Below are 18,923 nucleotides of genomic sequence, written 5' to 3' on the forward strand. Positions count from 1 at the left end.
AAGTATTTGAAGGCCAGAAAGGAAAGATGAACTCTGCGCCTAGACTCAAGTGATGACCAATCTAGTTCTTTGAGCATTTCGCAGTGATGTGTGTTGTAGTTGCATTGGAGAACAAACCGGCATATTAAATTGTAGAGGGCGTCAAGTTTGCTAAAGGTGGGTTTCGTGTGCCAAGCCGTATACCATGTCCCCATAGTCGATAATTGGCATTAGCATCTGCTGTGCGATATACTTTCTGACCAGCAGGCTTAGGGAGGATTTGTTCCTGTAAAGTACACCTAGTTTGGCATAGGCTTTGGATGTCAGGGTATCAATGTGCATCCCAAATGTTAAATGGGAGTCAAACTGTATGCCCAAGTATTTAAAACTAGTAACAGGAGTTAGGGTGCTGTTAGCGCTGATTCTGATCTGGAGCTCAGTCATTGGAAGCTTTAAAAATGTAGCGTTGGTCCCAAATACCATTGTTACAGTCTTGTCAGTGTTTAAAAACAGTTTGTTTTGGGACATCCAATTTTGAAGTCTTAAAACGTCAGATTGAAATATCTGTTCAAGGTCGGACAGGCTAGGGCTGTGTACGTATAAGATTCTGTCATCTGCATACATGTGTATTAAAGCTCCCTCACAAGCTGTAGGAAGATCATTAATGAACACAGAGAAGAGTAGGGGCCCCGATATCCAAGGAGTTGGAGTTAGAGCCTGAGATAGACGCATGTTGGGATCTACCCGATAAGTAGGAATGAAACCAGTTTAAAGCATGTTTCCCTATTCCAGAGCACTGAAGTTTGTTAAGCAAGATACCATGATCAACAGTATCAAAAGCCTTTGCCAAATCTAGGAATATTGCACCAGTGAGTTGTCCCAGTTACATTCCACACTGGATTTCATTGCAAACATTTAGCAGGGTAGTTACCGTGGAGTGTTTGGGGCGAAAGCCAGATTGGAATTGGCTAGGGAAATTTGTCTTGGTATTGTAATTGCTTAATTGGGAGTGAACACATTTGTCAATGACTTTGGATAGTATTGGGAGAAGAGAGATTGGCCTGTACTTTGAGACAGTGTTTTTGTCCCCACTTCTGAAGACTGGGACAACTCTGCCAGTTTTCAAGGTCGTAGGTATATGGCCTGCAGACAGAATAGAGTTGACTATGGAAGCAATTGGTTTGGCAATGGCTTGGGCACCAAGTCTTAGGAACTTAGATTGCAGTAAATCAGGTCCACATTGGCTGCTTTGTTTTAATTTGAGGAGCGCTTGTGTAATCTCATCTTCGGATACTGGGACAAATAGAAAATTGTGAGCAGTGTTGGGATAGGGTGGAGCTATAGGGGTTCTCTCAGAATGAGGTTCATGTTTGTGGTTTGGGTTGCATTTCGCTAATAAGTTAGTAGCACACCCCACAAAGTAATCATTGAATGCATTTGCAATGTCAGTGGGATTTGTCAGGGTAATATCCTCCTTAGTGATATTACATGGTTGTTGATGGCTAGGAGGCTGGAATATATTGTTGATAACCTTCCATAATACATGGGTTTGGTGTATTCTGGTGAAGATTGTCAGAGTAATATTGTGTTTTTGCGTGTCTTGTTTGCCTTGTGCACCTATTCCGCAGGCATCTGTAGTTATTAAGATCCTTGGTAGTGCTAGTTACTTTGTAGCTTTTCCACAAGACATCCCTGAAATGGTAGTGCTATAAGGTTAGTTGTAACCCACAGAAGGTGCCCCCCCCCCTGTACTCGTATTCTGCGTAGTGGAGCATGGGTATCAGTTTTAAGAACTCGCATTGGAAAACTCTTATTCTGCGTAGTGGAGCATGGGTATCATAGTTTTAAGAACTCGCATTGGAAATAGTCGAGTGCGGAATCAGGGTCGGGAATTAAGTCGATTCTGTACCAAGGGCAGTTGGTAAGTGTGGCGATGAAAGAGTTAATCAGGCTATTAATAAAGGCTTTATACCCAGCTGATTAACCCTAAATTGCATTGGGAGTGGAGGGGTTAACTGTATGTGCACACACTGCTCTGTTTTCCCCTACACCATTCTTCTTGTCCCCATTTTGCAGCTCATTCCCTGGCTGGAGTAATAGGGATATATACAAACTGTGTCAGTTAGCATTTCAGACACAAGATGGCGTTGTGAGCGCTAAACCAAGCGCTGATTGAAGACGTGTGGCTGTGTATGGGAGGGCCGCTTTGAAGTATAGGTATCCATTTCTAAGCAATAGACCTCGCAACCGCAAGGTTAATTGAACAAGTGGCTTGTGGTTTAGACTCAAGTGGTTCTCTGACAAAATGTATCTCTTGCCTTGTTAGCATCTTAATTTGAAAGGGAGAAAGTCTATTGACGTGGGAACTAGGTTAACCACGGAAACCACAATAAAGACCTTTAAATTAAGTACGCCAACTTGCAAACGGAGTGGGCTAGCACTCTAATTTTTGGGGTGCAGCTCAGAATAAAGAAACCATGCACCCACATTTAATAAACTGTAATACACTGTTAGTTTTAAATGTACAGTCAGGGAAAAACTTTTTCTGTAAGCCCGTGAAAAATCCTTTAGCATGCAAATATGCTAAGGGTGAACGAGCTGAGGGTATTTTCCTCTCTGTACTTCAAAGAGCCCCTGCGTCTAGTGAAGTCCAGGGTTGAAAAGCCTCAGAGATAAAGTGTGAAAATGGCCGGGAAGTTGCAGAGTGCCAGATCCCGGTACTCAGCATGGGCAATTCACACTTTGTGACCAAACCCCAGGCTGAGTGTCGCCAAGTGAGGGGGACCCCCGGTATGGTAAACCGCCTAGGTGTCAGGGTGACACATGCGCTTTGCAAACCGGAAACTCTTTTTGCCCGTTCTTCAAACTCCGGGCAAATCGGGGATTGGTGGGTTAAATGTTCCCACGGAGGGGAATGGGCATGCATGTTAGATATAGGACTGTAAACCCTATAAACATGTCTGCCGGGCTATCCCCGGTGTGATTCATGACATCCAAGTGAGGTTCAAGATCTTGTCCAAGTACACCGTCAGCGGTTCAAGAGCGCAAGGGGTTAGAACATCGTAACCAAGAATTTACCTCTACTTCAGGAATTCGTTAGCGCTGGGGATCTCGGAACGAACCCCAATGCACTTTTCACATTTGACGGAAATATCGAGCAGGCAAGTTGCGCCCTAACCAAAAGGATTTTAAACCAGAGACTTTATTTCTTCACTTTTCGTTCAATGGACAATTTATTTTGTTTCCCCATCCCAGTAAGTGATTATTAAGTGTATTCTGAGGTTGTCGTGTGTTTGTCTATAAAGGAAATAAATGACAAATTATTTTGCCCGCCTTGTTATGGCTCAATCGAGAATCCCAAAAATATAAAAGTGTTGATAAGTACTGGTCCACCGTGACAGTAAGGTCAGCCAGAAACAGTTGTGGGTTAAAGTTTCTAAATGTTCTAGTGAGGAGAACTTTAGGGCTTGATTGGGGTGGTTTAATTTTCCTTACACAGTACACTATTGCATGGTCACTGAAAATGTCAGGAAGGATGTCAGAGGATTGGATTCTGATGGGATTTGAGCAGAGAATCCAGTCTAGCAATGAATGGTTGTGAAATTTCAGGTTTGTCCATGTGGATTGGAAAATGTGTTGTGTTATGTTAAGGGAAATTAGTTGTATCTGGATTTTGTGGTTTTTAGGGTCGAGCCAATTGTAGTTGAAATCCCCAAGAACTAGCAGTTCACTCTTCTCATTCAGAGAGAAAATGGAGCCAAGAAACTGGGTGATATCAGTCAGGGACTGTAGAGGGGCTTTAGGAGGGCGGTAAATGCCAGCAACCAAGACGGGCTTAGAAAAGGGGAGGCAGATTTTGCCAACTAGGACTTCAAAAAAGGGTGGGCTTGGGGGGCAATTTAGCAGTGTAAATTGTAAGGTAGAAAAAAACGAATGGCGCACAGCCAGGGAGCCAGGTGTGGAGTAAAAATTTTTTTTTTTTTTTTTTTCTTTATTGCAGCATGGTGAGAGACAAATTCACCCCCTTGGGGGACACAGATAGAGTCCTCCTACGCGTTTCAGACCAACAGGTCCTTTATCAGGTCCTTTATCACCTTTGTAAGGTGTCTGCAATATAAAATAACACCCCTCCTCCTCTCTTTGACCTATCTTTCCTAGAAATGGAGTATCCCTGAATAGCGATATTTGCATCGAGGGTTTTAAGGGTTAGCCTTGTTTCAGTGAGAACGATGGCTTTGGGTTTATGAATAAGGCACCATGCCCTTAGTTAATCCAGTTTGGGCAGCAGGCTCCAGATATTTATATGGGCGACAGATAGACCTTTTTGGAATTTGAAGGGGGTATTCTCAGGGGTATGGGACATAGTTGAAAAGGGACAGCCTGGGTTAAGTTCAATATCACCTACTAAAGAGAGTAATAGTACGAGTAGAAATGTAATAGTTGTTTACAAGTTGTAAATGTGTAATGTTTGCCATTAGAGTGAGAGATGGTTGGTGTGCTGGTTTTCAGAGTTCTCCACCAACATTCAGTAGATAGTGCAAGGCTTTTGAGTAATCCAGGGTGTCTGGTGATGTTGGGTGTGGGCCAGGAGGGAGGAGTTTGTAGTGGATAGAGAGAGTAACATTTCCATGAGGCCACAAGAAAGAACAAAGTTGAGATACATAGCAAGTTTATTATCACAGAGGTAATGTTGCATGAATCTGTTGTGAGCCAAGTGAGTGTGTGCAGACTAAACAGCAGAGGTGTGCCTCTTCCTTGTCAAAATGTTTTGTTGCATTGCAATGCTAGGGCATATTCAGGGTTTGCAGAGGGTTGAGGGGGGGGCAGTTGTTTGCAGTCAGTGTTGGGAGAGGATGCAGTAAAATAAGGCTGCATCCATGTTAGCGCTGAGCACGCAGCGCTTGCCGAGTTTAGTTCCTGCAATTTAAATTGTCCTGTCCCCGCGCACGCACGCTCTTCCAAGCTTGGTGCTTGGGGAGACAATAAAAAAAGAGAGAGTTTGAAGCGCACTCAACATGCCCCCAAATGCTCCCATGCTTGCAAAATAGACAGGACACCCGGCGCTCATGCTTGGAGAGCTGGTGACGTCAGCGCCAGCGGGTCCGCAGCCTAAGGTTTAAATGCCCTGGTTGCTCCCCAAATCCAGTGTAGTCAGTTGTCTCCGGAGGGATTTGAGAGCCACTGGTGTGCAATCATTTAGATACCAAAATGAAGCTGTTCCAATGACATAAATCACCTGTCAGAGCATATGACGGCTATGAAAAATGAATAATTATTGACATATTACATCTTCCTCCACCCTCAAAACCTCCCGCGTCATTGAGTACACATAATAAGCCACGCCCCCCGTTCCACTCAGCACGGGGACCACCGGTGTGCCAAACACTCTGCCGCCGACCCATAGGGGATAGCAACAGCACGCGCAGCCACAGAATTCACCGCCCCAAAGACCATTTAACCAGGCGGCCGCCCTCCTCTTTATCTCTCGCGCTCCTCCCACCTCCCTCCCGGCTGACAGGCGACCCGCAGAAACTGACTAGGAATACCAATGAGTGTGGGGGGGGGGCGGTAAGCGAGGAGGGGGGCGGACTAAACGAAATGACGGATAGGGAAATCGACCAATCGGCTCCCACCCCGCAGCATGTGCTGCGTATAGAGGGGAGGGGACAGGTCCGGGACGCGTGCAGCCAATCCGGTGTGCCTGTACGTCATCGCGAGTGACGCGGGGGGTATAAAAGGGTAGCGTCGCCCTCCCCCCCGCGCTTTACACAGTATGGCCGACGATATTAGCTAGCGCTCGCTCTACCGCTTTCTCTGCAAAGAATACAAAAACGGGGGAAAAAAGCAAAGACTGTACCGGAGAAACGCACTACCCATCATACACAGGAACACCCAATAACCGCTAAGCCCAACGTCACCTTCCCAAACAACAAAAAAGAAATAAAATATTTCCAAAGCGACGCACATTATTTAAGGAAAAAATATCCAGAATTATTAATATAATTAGAAGCTGCTTTGTTTGTTTGTTTTAAACGAAAAAGGATCAGAAAACGACAAAAAAAAAGAGACAGGCGCGAGAGGAGGTTATAAGTATACATAGATATCTATTTTTTTTTTCTTGGTTTCTCGTTGTTATTTTTCTGCGTTTGTCGGTGGGTCTCCGGCTGCAGGGAGGCGGACAGGAGGACATGATGGAGGAGGAGGAGAGCGCCGCACACTTCTTCGAGGGCACCGAAAAACTGCTGGAGGTCTGGTTCAGCCAGCAGGATGTGAGCAAAGGATCCGGGGACCTCCGGGACATCCCAAGGTGCGGGGAAGGGCAGCTCCGGGGGGGGGGGGGGGTGGGGGTGGCAATGCTGGGCAGGAATGGGTGATCGGGGAAGGAGGGGGGTGCAGTATAATGAGGGGGTTGCCCCGGAGAGGGGAATGCTAAGGGGTGGGTAATAACCTGGGAAGATAGGCAGAGAGGGTACAGTGGGTGTAATAAGCGATTGGGGCAGGTTTAGTAGGGTTATTTTTACCCCTGCCAATTGGGGCTATTGATAGGTGTTTAATATGCCTCAATTAGACATTCAGACAGGACACTCGCTGAAAAGTAACGGGTTAACATGCTTGTGTCCGTATCCCCACCTTGTACTGAAGGGGGGGGGGGGGGCTCTTATCCCCTGGATTATGTAGGTTCAAGGTGACCCCTCTCGTAATATATAAAGTATCGCACACCTCTTGTGTTAATCTGTGCCTCTGTCTTTTGGGGGGTAAAGGGGGTGGGAATGTAAAGATTTCACTTGTGCCTGCCATATACAGCGATGCGTGGCTATATAATCCGCAGGGCTGTGTGACACGATCAGCAGTGTGTAGGCCCTAGTGAAGGGGATCAGGGGTACCCCCCTCCCCACCAGATACAGGCCACGTATATATCTCATACAGCGAAACCCGAGCCTGGGCAGGGTGCTAATGTGCCGCGATCTCGCCGCTGCCCATGTGCTCCGCGGGCTGTATGTAATGTGCTGTGTAATAGGAGGGGGGAGGGGCAGGCAGCTGCCAGATCCTGACACCCCTGGCAGGGAGACTGTGGGATCTTCCATTTTGTTTCTGCCTGGCAATCTTGCCATTTCCTGGGGATGGGGGGAAGGAAAGCTTGTTATTGGGGTGCCTGCTTGTTACTAATTGTCGGGTGGCTATTACCCCCCCTCCCCTTCCACGTGTTACTGAGAGGCTATGAGAGGAGGGCTAGTGACCGCATTGGGGAGGTTTATTTCCCACGCTGTATGATCGCATTTCTGCTACGCAGCATGATGAATGGCTGTCCTGATAGTGTACGCAATCTTTCATTCATAGCTAGGAGCACAGGAGTGCATGTATGTTAATGTGCACACCTAGCTACCTTCTGTGGGTAGTCTGAGGATCCTTTGGCATTCAATAGATTTATTTACCTGTCTCCCTTCAGTGTCGGACCTGACCTGCTCCCCATCTTTCATTATGAGCAGATCATTATTTCATGAGCATTAGTTTGAGATTGGTGTTGTATTACGTTAAACACATAGAACAGAAACCCAATTTATAGCACTCGATGTTGTATTACGCCTGATTTTGGTGATGGTGATCAGACTGGTAAATTGACTATAATTTTAGACTTTTTTTTTTTAAGTCAAGCTCATCCTAGCTGTCTGGCAGCCACCCAAGCTGTTGCACTGTGGTTAATTCATTGCAGTAAAAAGATCAGTGACAAAGGGAAAATGTATCCGCATGCTGCTCAGGTGCAAATCCTGATGTGTCCTACAGGTCTGAGGGAGGGTGGGGCCCAAGCCCGCAGCTCCTGTGCTTACTGCAGTGAGCTTTTCAGGGTCATTGGTTTGCACACGTTTCTAAACGACTTCCCTCATTTAGATTGCCCATATATGGGGAGAGGGTTGCTAGATCATTTATGGGGATGACGGTGCTTCATGTGGATCTGTCATTTAGGAGAGATCTGTAGTATCGGTTTTAGAGGTGCAACATGTTCGGTGAAGTACACGAAACAGGCAAAATCTACCCATTTTCACCCAAAAAAAATCTTGCCAAACATTGTGCGTATCAAGTGACACTAAATTAAGGGTACATGGCCTCTTGTGTATTTCAATTTTTGCTAAATTGGTGAAATGTCGAGCAATTTAACCCTTTGTGAAAATGCAAAAATGTAGCCAAAAAGTACAAATAATTTTTCTACACACGAAGAAGGCATATGACCATTTATCATCCGTTTGTGGTCTTAAGTATTGAGATTTCTTGTGTGGAATTCCCAGCCTACATAAAACAAGAAATTGAAGAACCGAAAAGTCTCGTCACAGTTTTGTTTTACTGGAGGCGGTTTAGATTTTCTATCACAAACCTAGAAATTGACACTGAAAATCCTCAACAGGCTTATCTCCGCATGAGAGCTAATGGAGTCTGTCTTACTGATGTGTGTGTGAGAGGAAAAGTGGTACTATGAGGTATTTATTTTTGTGTCGCAGTGCTCCTGGCGGTAGTCATGAGGAGATATACTGCCTCGCTGCAGTATTTCGGGCACAGCTCATCCATTGATTTTGGGAGGAAAAAAAAGTTTTCTTCTGCCTGTTACAGCAACAAAATGTCACCTACAGTCTGAAAATGTAACCTAATTGGTGTAATCTGCATAAACTGAAACTGTATTATTGTGAAAAGGAAAATGTTGACCTATATACAAGCTGATGGAAGAAGTGTAGCAGTCTTGTCTGCCTGTGTACTTGGATCTTTTGTAAGGCCGCGTTCGCGCGACATTGTGTTCCGCGAGTACAAATGTGTGTTCCTCAATGAGGCCGCTCATGGTGTGCGCAAGCGCTGCAGAGCGACCGCTCAGGCGATATTCGAGACTACAAATTCGTTTTTTTTCCACGCGGCGGCCGAGTCACATGAGCGCGGTTCTTCCACTGAGGGCAAACCAGCCTGGTGACACGTCCGCCACACTCCCCCCCCCCCCCCCCCATCGCCTCCATGCATGTTTCATGCAAGCAACAGGCTCACGTGACAACGTCACGCACTCTGTCACGACATAACCATATGTTGCTTACTACATCATTTACAACTTAATGTTACATTGTAGGACAGACTACACACCAGTAATAGTAATACAACTGTATTCTTACCCTGCAAACTCAGGGGATATGCTTTAATGGGAAAACTTGCATGAACAAGCAGACATTGGTTGTGACTAGCTGTAATCTTCCAGAAGTACATGTTGCTACGAACAAAAGCTATATGCAGATTTGGTGTGTTTCATATATTAAGTGCTAATTATGACTTTCTATCATCTTGGTGTGTGGACCGGCAGATCACAAAGTATGTGAACCATAGTCACCCAGAAGAGCAACATGTGGCAGAGAATAAATCCTGCCTTGAGCTTGGTTATATCATGTAGGCATGGGGTGGCCAACTCTAGTCCACAAGTGCCACCAACAGGTCAAGTTTTAAGGATATCCCTGCTTCAGCACGGGGTGAAATCAGTGGCTGTCGTTGACTGCCACCTGTGCTGAAGCAGGGATATCCTTAACCTGATTTGTTGGTGGCCATTGAGGACTGGAATTGGTCTCCCCTGACGTAGGCTGTAGATTAAAAAGTTAAATATAACTGTAAATGCATTTGCTGTATAACTTAGATATACATTTGTTAAAGGAGATGCATTACACAAAGTGCTGATGCTAGTGATACATATCTAGTGTTTTTTTGTGGAGGTGTTATGTATTGCAAGCTGTTTTTGTGGATATCTCCTCTGTGGAATGCATAGTAATGTGGGAGTTTGTTGAAGAGGCTGCCAATCTAGCATTCGTTCCACTGTGTGCCTCCTGCTGCGATCACACTTACTCCTTAGGGTCAGTGCCAAGCTCTGCCCCCTCTAGAATGTCAGAGCCTCAGGCAGCCAATGAGCAAGGTTTGGAGCACTGCTAATCTGAAGAATGTGCCCCCTGCCAAATCTTTGCAGATCCTTCTTTAACCCTTCCCAGTGCCAGAGGAGCCAGCTCTGCATTGTCACTGAACTACCCAGCACAGCTGTTTTAATTTGTATTCAGTAATGTGCAAACTGCATACAGGCATACCCCGCATTAACGTACGCAATGGGACCAGAGCATGTATGTAAAGCGAAAATGTACTTAAAGTGAAGCACTACTTTTTTTCCACTTATCGATGCTTGTACTGTACTGCAAACATCATATACGTGCATAACTGATGTAAATAACGCATGTGTAACAGGCTCTCTAGTCTCCCCGCTTGTACACAGCTTTGGTGCAGGTAGGGAGCCGGTATTGCTGTTCAGGACGTACTGACAGGTGCATGCGTGAGCTGCCGTTTGACTATTGGGCGATATGTACTTACTCGCGAGTGTACTTAAAGTGAGTGTCCTTAAAGCGGGGTATGCCTGTATGCAGAACTTTACAGGACTGGCATAAGGGTTTGCCTTCACAGCAAAGGAATAAGCATGTGCCAACCAGGGTGAGAGGTGGAACAATAAGAAGCCAGCTGGTTTCACCCTGATCACAAGATAATAGAAGAGCACACAAATACACTCATTCTGTAATACCTTTTAATGAAGACTCTAAAATAAAAATAAATAATTGCTCTCCCAGTGACTGCTTGTTACCAAGAACACATTGCCAGGGATCCTTTTCTCTAGATCTCAGGGCCTCTCGTGCACCGCTCTGGTGGGTTTCTCTTCTCCCTGTACTAGTGGTGTGCACCTCCACGTTCCTCCCTGATTTACCATGAAATATGTTTTTTCACAAGGGAAAAATGATAAGCATATTCAGCAATTGCGATTTAGCAATTTATTGTTCCACAATATATTTTTTCTTAAACCGCTATAGGCTTGAGTGGAAATGTTCTGCCCTGCAGGCAGCTGTAGGTCATGAAATTCTAGTAATAACATTGATCAAACTAAGTTTGGGACCAAGGCATTGGGCTAATAGATACGTAGTGATCCTAAATATTACTTGTAATAGGACCGTACAGTTGTTTGATACTGTATTTTTTGCTTTTGGGCTCTGTTAGTTCTTTAAACGTCCAACCATTTTTCGTACACTTTCTCTGATATGCATTGAGCTCAAGTATCTGAGATCTTGGGCTGTGCAAAATGCCTAAAATGTGTAGGTCCAATGAGGCTTCCAATTGTCATTTTGTTCAGTTGATTCCTTTGTACTGATCCGCTAATGAGCATTGAATTGGTAGGAGGTAATTTGAGACGTAGAATCTTTTGTAGTGACTCATGGTTAGTGGTCTACCTTCTTCAAGAATGCGTTTATGCGGGCTGCCTGCAAATGAGTGAGTGTTTTGAAATTGTCAACGCTATCCTGTCTGCAGGCCATATCCCTAAAACCTGGAAAACTGCCAGAGTTGTCCCAATCTTCAAAAGTGGGGGCAAAAACAGTCTCAAACTACAGGCCAATCTCCCTTCTCCCAACACTATCAAAAGTCATGGAAAAATGTGTTCATTCCCAATTAAGCGATTACTATACCAAGACAAATTTCCCTAGCCAATTCCAATCAGGCTTTCGCCCCAAACACTCCATGGTAACTACCCTGCTAAAAGTTGGCAATGAGATCTGGTGTGGAATGGAACTGGGACAACTCCCTGGTGCAATATTCCTAGATTTTGCAAAGGCTTTTGATACTGTTGATCATGTTACCTTGCTTAACAAACTTCAGTGCTCTGGAATAGGGAAGCATGCTTTAAACGGGTTTCATTCCTACCTATCGGGTAGATCGCAACGTGTCTATCTCAGGCTCTAACTCCAACTCCTTGGATATCACCTGTGGTGTCCCACAAGACTCTGTTCTTGGGCCCCTACTCTTCTCGGTGTTCATCAATGATCTTTCTTCAGCTTAAGCGAGCTTCAATACACATGTATGCAGATGACACAATCTTTCATACACACAGCCCTAGCCTCTCCGACCTTGAACACATACTTAAATCTGACTTTTTGAGACTTGAGAATTGGATTTTCCATAACAAACTTGTTTTTAAACTCTAACAAGACTGTAACAATGATATTTGGGACCAAGGCTACATTTTTAAAGCTTCCAATGATTGACCTTCAGATCAGAAGCAATGCTAATACCACCCTAACTCCTGTTACCAGTTTTAAATACTTGGGCAAATGGTTTGACTCCCATTTAACATTTGGGATGCACATTGATACCCTGACATCCAAAACTTATGCCTAACTAGGTGTACTTTATAGGAACAAATCCTCTCTAAGTCTGCTGTTCAGAAAGCGTATCGCACAGCAGATATTAATGCCAATTATCGACTATGGGGACATAGTATACTGCTCGGACCCCCAAACCCACCTTAGCAAACTTGATACCCACTACAATTCAATATGCCGTTTTGTTCTCCAATGCAACTACAACACACATCACTATGAAATGCTCAAAGAACTAGATTGGTCATCACTTGAGTCCAGGCGCAAAGTTAATCTCTCCTGTCTTGCCTTCAAATACTTTCTGGGCAAGCTACTCGCCTAACTGAACTAGCTCTTCACCCCAACCACATGCAGCACTTATCTGAGATCTGACTCCAAAAGACTGTTTATGGGCCCAAGATTCAGCAAAGTATCCGGCCGCTCTTCCTTCTCTTACTGTGCACACCAAAACTGGAACAATCTACCGGAGACTCTCACATCCACCACCAGTCTAAGTTCTTTAAAAACTAAAGGTGTCTCGCATTTTAATCTGGTCTGGAACTGTTACATACGCCTATAACATATATTCTCTAAAAGTGCATGCTATGTTTGTATATAATGTATACCTTGTTCACTTATGTAACTACAGTATATATTTGTAACCATGTATTATTTGTCATCTTAACTCTATGCCCAGGCTATACTTGAAAATGAGAGGTAACTCTCAATGTATTACTTCCTGGTAAAACATTTTTATAAATAAATACAAATTCAAAAGTTGTGAAATCATGCTTAAATACAGGCTGAGCAACAATACCAGGACAGGTAGATCATCGATGGATCTCCTTATGCTCAAGTGCATTAAGACACAAGACTAAATAGAAACCCTGTAATGCACACTATCGTGAAGACGTGATCTCTTGCATTGGTTGCTTCCTCATATGGTTCTATATACACTACACGCTGAATGATTTCTTGTAAAAGCATAGCTGGGTGCACACTTATCTGATGACGGGACTCTGGTGCCCCGAGTTGCAGCGCTGACTGACCTGTCAGTCACCACTACAATCTGCAACAGCGCACCTGATTCTGCTTCATTAGTGACATCAGAGCAGGTTCAGGTTTTCTGTAACCGGCGGTGGTGACTGACAGGTCAAGTCACCGCCATGCAGCAAAAGGTATGGGGGGAGAATCAGTGAGCAGGAGGCAGCTATGCTTGAAGACTTTGGTGGGTGAGCAAGGACACTGCCTGCCCCTGCTCTCAATGAGTTTGTGTGCTGCGTCTGTGCGTCAGTGTGTGCGCGCGCCGGTGTCACAGATGCACACTGATACACAAACAATCTGACATACAAAGCAGCTTGGTGGTTGCTTGACCACCCCAAGACCCCCACCACTCAACAAAAGTTTTGCTCCTAAAAATTCTTTCAAATGTCTGGCAACCTTTGTCTCGGGACATAAAAAAAAATACGGAATCAGCGTTTCGTGCCCCTACCTTTGCATGAGTGGGTTCACGGCTCACTACCTGAACTATGGAGTATGCGAGCCACGTGAGGATCCCTGGTTTTTTTTTTTTTTTTTAACATGAAAAGTTTAATTGCTTGACTTTTTAAACTGAAGGTAATTAAATTTGTAGGAAGCTGACTACCTTCATCACAAAGCCAGGGTGCCTTGTAGTATTCACTTAAGGGGTTTCGCACTGAGGGCCTTCTGGAGAATTGAAGGATTAATGATTGGTTCTGATCTTTGAATGTTACGTTGAAAAGATAAAGGGATGTTTTCGGTAAGGTCTACAGATGTGAGGTTTGAATGCCTGGTCTTGTGAAGGCAGCACATTTTGAATCAGAAAGGCAGTATTTAATTGACAGAATAGCTACTTGAGTACTCTTATAATACATAAACCTAACAAAACTAAGCCGCAAAAATGTGAGGTGCTGGCATGTTAATAAAATGACAAACGTGTTGTAACTATGGGTCTAAAATTCTAATAGTCTTTGAATTACATCTAAACTAGCAGAGAACCATGTAAACTGCTGTTCAAAAAAACACAATGGAATTTTACTAATAGTGATATTTTTAAGGTGTTCTAAACATTGGTGAGCAGTGTCTTATAAATGCAACGAATCCATTAACCGTTTAAAATACTTTCACTTTATTTGTATACATAAGCTAAAACTTGAGGGGGTTGACTATTTCCATTAATATATAATTGAGCCAGACATGCTATCTGCTTCATGTAAAGTTACCTTTCATTCTCCTTTTTGACCCTCTAACAGGGAAGGTTTTTTATACAAATTGTGATGTCCTCTTTGGATAAGTTCCGGGAGGCTTATGGGTCCTGGAAGCAATTTTATTGTCTCTGCTAAGAGAAAACATGGTTTTCAAAGACATCTTAAACACATTTTAATTATAAATGCTTAGGCAATGATTGAAAGTTTACATAATATTGTCAGCTGAGGCATTACATCTTAAATGTTCGCATTAGAAATCTTCAACTACACAAATAATGTTCTAGTGATTATGTTATGGTGAAAAGAAAGCAGAGCATTTTAACCACTAAAATATGTATGCGCAAGATTAAATAAAACATAAATTAGATGAAGATAAGGAAAATGTAGCCCATGTAGACTTCTTGCTGCCCCTTAGATGTAGCCTCATAACCAAGATTGTGTTCAACTAAAGTAAATACATTTTTTAAGAAGTAGATATCTGCTGAGGATCTAGGACATTTTTGATGACTATTGAAGGCACTAATCTTTTTTTGTACATTTACTTTGTTTTGATGCATAATAGTTTTGAGTGGTGTGATGCTGAACATATGCTGTTGTACATTTAATACATACCGATCATTACTTTTTTGTTGAATGTAAAACGCTCTAATGCGGGATGTTTGCACTTGATGGCAATAACATAGTTTTTCTCAAGCTAGGATTTCTTTAAATGTACAATCCCATGTAGCCAGCTAAAAACCTTTTGTAAACAATTGAACAATTGTTCATTGAACTGGCTTCCTTAACCATGCTAAACACAAATATTTGGCCTTTCTAGGTTATCTGGAAATTACAAGTTGCATACCTTGGGGGCCTCTAAATAGGGAAGTGTTTGTCAATCAGGTGATTTCTTTACCCTTTGCCCGCTGTCCTCAACCTGTGGGCCTGTGCAAAACACTTGAATATAGTGGCATCAGACAAAAAGGAGTAGACAGAGGAAGTCAAACCTAAAAAAGGAAGTAAACATACTTTAAGCAGCCATACAGGTTTCATTTATTTTTATATTTTTCTTATTACATACATGATTGAAGCAGGGGCTCTCTGGAGCTGATCTGTGTTAATTTCAGCTCTGAGGACCCCCTGCGACCAGAGATACTTACCTCTGTAGGGTATGTAGGTATCGCTGTGCTCTTTAAAGCCCCCATGTCACGCAGGCCAATAAGAAGCCACACCAGATGACGTCACTGCTACCTATTGGCCCGTGGGACATTTATATGCTGCTATTATGTTAGGTACACAGTTCCCTGTCTGCAGCGATACCGGCCCTGGTAGGGAGGGAAGTATCTCTGGAAGAAGGGGATCCACTGAGCTGAAATCAGAGCTGGAGTCCCCCTGCTTCAATCCTGTAATCAAAAAAACAACCTTTTTAGCGGCTTTAAGGTTGTTGGATTTTGGTAATAAATGCATCGATCACCCAAGATGTAAGTCCTTAAACATGTCACTGCCATTAGTACACTTTGGTCCTAGAGGGATTGTCCCTCAATGTGCTTATCAGTTCCATTCACAGTGTATATCGCCCACTGACATAATTGGGAAATAAGAGAACAAGAGCAGAAAAAGCACTACGACCAATCAAGTCCATTAGCACAAAACAACCCTGCCTAGTAAATCAGGCGATGCTGCCCTAGAGCAGCGGTACGGAAACTGGGGGCGCACGATTTTCCAGGGGGCGGTTATAGAGGCGGCACGCTTTCCCGAAGGCATTTAAATTATAGGCCTCTGTAAATTCCCTTACCTTGGCTTCCAGCGACCGCGTCATGTTACCATGGCAACGTGACGTCGCATGACCCCACGGCGTCATTTGATACCGGAGGCAAGATAAGGTAGGGGTGCGAGCAGTTGGGGACAGCAGCAAGGAGGTACAGGGTAAAAGATGGCGCACCCCTGCCCTAGAGTATGTAATCAAACTGATCAATGAAACAGGGCGGGACTCCCTAAATCCTTGCTAGGAACTACGGGACTATTGTTTTTCATTAAACTATTGATTATTAACATCTGTAGTCTCGTACTATTTGAGTTGATACATTATTATAAGACTCTGGTAATGTAATAACCTCATGTTACGCTGTGTACACAAATACTTACTGATACATATCGGTGTCTCAAAAGAAAGATGTTTACTTGAGCGAGATTTTTCTGGGGGGAGCGCGGCGGTTGCAGAGGCCCCGCGCTCTTCCCCAGGGCATTTAAATGAAATGCCGGGCGATCGCGTGAGGCCTCTGCAACCTGAACTTACCGAGATTCAGCCGGCTTCTGGATGCATCTCCATGGTTACGCAGCGTCATGTGACGTGGAATGACGCCGCGCTAAGGCAAGGCAGGGTTGCAGCAACAAAAGTTTGCACAACCCTGCCATAGAGCAATGTCAGCGCTAGATTGCCAGCCTGTTTTACTGTCCTATATTCTGTGGTCTGATGTTTGCAGCTAGACATAGCTCTTTCCAAGTTATTAAAGATATTCATAGGCTAAACTGCTACAAAATCTGGGCATTATTGAAATCCCTGCTCTCTGATTGGGCAAAATTGTGGGCATTATTACATCGGGAATGGGATGGAAAATGTAGCACCTTGCCTAGTTTTAATTTTCAACCAATAGGCTTTCCCTGCAGTGAGAGAGCAGATGAGACAGGGGATGTGGTTGAATAGGAAGCACCAGCAAGGCACTAACTCCGCCCCCTCCCTGCCTGCAGAGAGCTCTGCGCTGGAGAGCGAGGAGAAGGAAGAGTTTGGCTAGGTTAAAGTCCCTCGGCTTCACCTCAGGCCTTCAACTTTTTCAGCCAGTAATGTCCTGTTTGGGGACTAGTACTTAAATTATAAAACATTAGTAAGACCACACCTTGAATATGTAGTACAATTTCAGGCATAACTCCTTAGAAAATACATTATGGAACTAAAGCGAGTGCAAAAAAGGTCCACCAAATTAATAAAGGGGATGGATAATGTGGTTTATTTACATTAGAAACAAGGCATCTAAGAGGGGAGAACTATATATAAATATATCCGGCGACAGTACAAGGAGCTTTCAAAAGAACTATTCATCCCAAGGGCAGTACGAAGGACACAGGGTCATCTCTTAAGGTTGGCGGAAATGAGTTTTCACCAGCAACAAAGGAAAGGGTTCTTTACAGTATGGCCAGTTAAAATGTGAAATACATTATCCATGTAGACTGATGGCAGATACAATAGATTTGTTCAAAAAAAAGTTTGGACATCTTTTTAGAAAGGAAAGGTACAGTATACAGGGGTATAGCAAATAAGTATACATGGGAAGGATGTTGATCCAGGCAGTAATCTGATTACCAATTCTTGGAGTAAGGAAGGAATTTATTTTTCCCTTTAGGAAATATCATTTCACTGGGGCTTTTTGTTTGCCTTCCACTGGATCAATATACTGTAAGTACGAATATAGGATAAAGTATCTGTCGTCTAAATTTAGCATAGGTTGAACTTGATGTATGTCTTTCTTCAACATAGTCTACTATGTAACTGTGGCCTACAAAAATATGGTACTCAACTCCGTCTATGTAAATGGATGAAATGAATCTTCGGTAATGCTTACTGTTTTTTTCCGTGTAAGTCTTGTGTTATTCAGAATCATAGAAATGTGCTCTTTCTGGAAATGTAATGAATAAACCAACCGTTTTTACACACTACTACTGTGGTATGTGAGCTTTTAGGAGCTTATTACTAGTCTATGCTTATACTCAAGCATGTTTTGTAGTTTCTATACAGCTGTAGCCAATTCTCTCCGAGTTAATTTGTTTGGACATGATTCATTTAAATGTCTTGGTCAGACGAGGAACCCACATCCAACATCAATGACACCAGCTGCTGTCAGTCTGCTACACTTGACATAAAGGAAAACATGTATTAGCGATAAAGCAAAGCTTGTTCTTTTGGTTACACCAGCGCCTCCTTGTTACATGGTGCATAATAATGATCTAATTGATTTGATCCAGTAATTTGGGTTTGGCACTACGAGATACTGAAAATGCTGTTGTGCTTAGTAGTTCATTATTTCATTTTGCTAACTGATTTTTTTGGTCGTTGAACCACCAAGTATAAAAAAAGCGATGTTTCCTGTGCCAGGAATAATATGAAATGCCCACTAGAGAAATTCCAGAGCTGTAACCAAATTTAAAATGTATGCAGAAGAATTATTACCTAGATACTGGGTATATAGTTTGATTTGTCCTTTGATGGGAGAATTGTGTTAAAAAAATAAAAAAAATAATTTAAAGTAGCTATATTCATTTTAAAACTGACCAAAAAAAAATCACAATGCGTACACATTCTGCTCCCTAAAACTGTGATGATCCTCTGAAATATGTTTTTCTTCTATCCTGCTGTGAAGTACATAAGATATAATACATTAAGCAACTTTGAGCAGAATCATTTGTGCATTGGAATCTGTCTGATCAAGTTTACATGTAATGTAAAGTTTAGCAATAGTTTGTGTTAGGCCCGTTCTATAGTGCGGGCGTGTGCTACGCAGTGCGTGCGCGC

The 18,923-nt window shown here is 43.4% G+C and overlaps 1 protein-coding gene across 1 annotated transcript in view; it reads left to right on the plus strand.

The window, feature by feature from the left end:
- The first annotated feature begins 5,724 nt into the window (after positions 1-5,724).
- Positions 5,725-18,923, plus strand: part of AMD1 (adenosylmethionine decarboxylase 1) — a 29,303-nt gene continuing 16,104 nt past the window's right edge. Inside the window, exon 1 of the mRNA XM_075597625.1 lies at positions 5,725-6,286. Within this exon, the coding sequence (XP_075453740.1) occupies positions 6,168-6,286 (119 nt within the window). The 5' untranslated portion in view covers positions 5,725-6,167. The remainder of the gene's footprint in view (positions 6,287-18,923) is intronic.

The sequence above is a fragment of the Ascaphus truei genome, chromosome 4 (assembly GCF_040206685.1).
Source record: "Ascaphus truei isolate aAscTru1 chromosome 4, aAscTru1.hap1, whole genome shotgun sequence".
Lineage (NCBI taxonomy): Eukaryota > Metazoa > Chordata > Amphibia > Anura > Ascaphidae > Ascaphus > Ascaphus truei.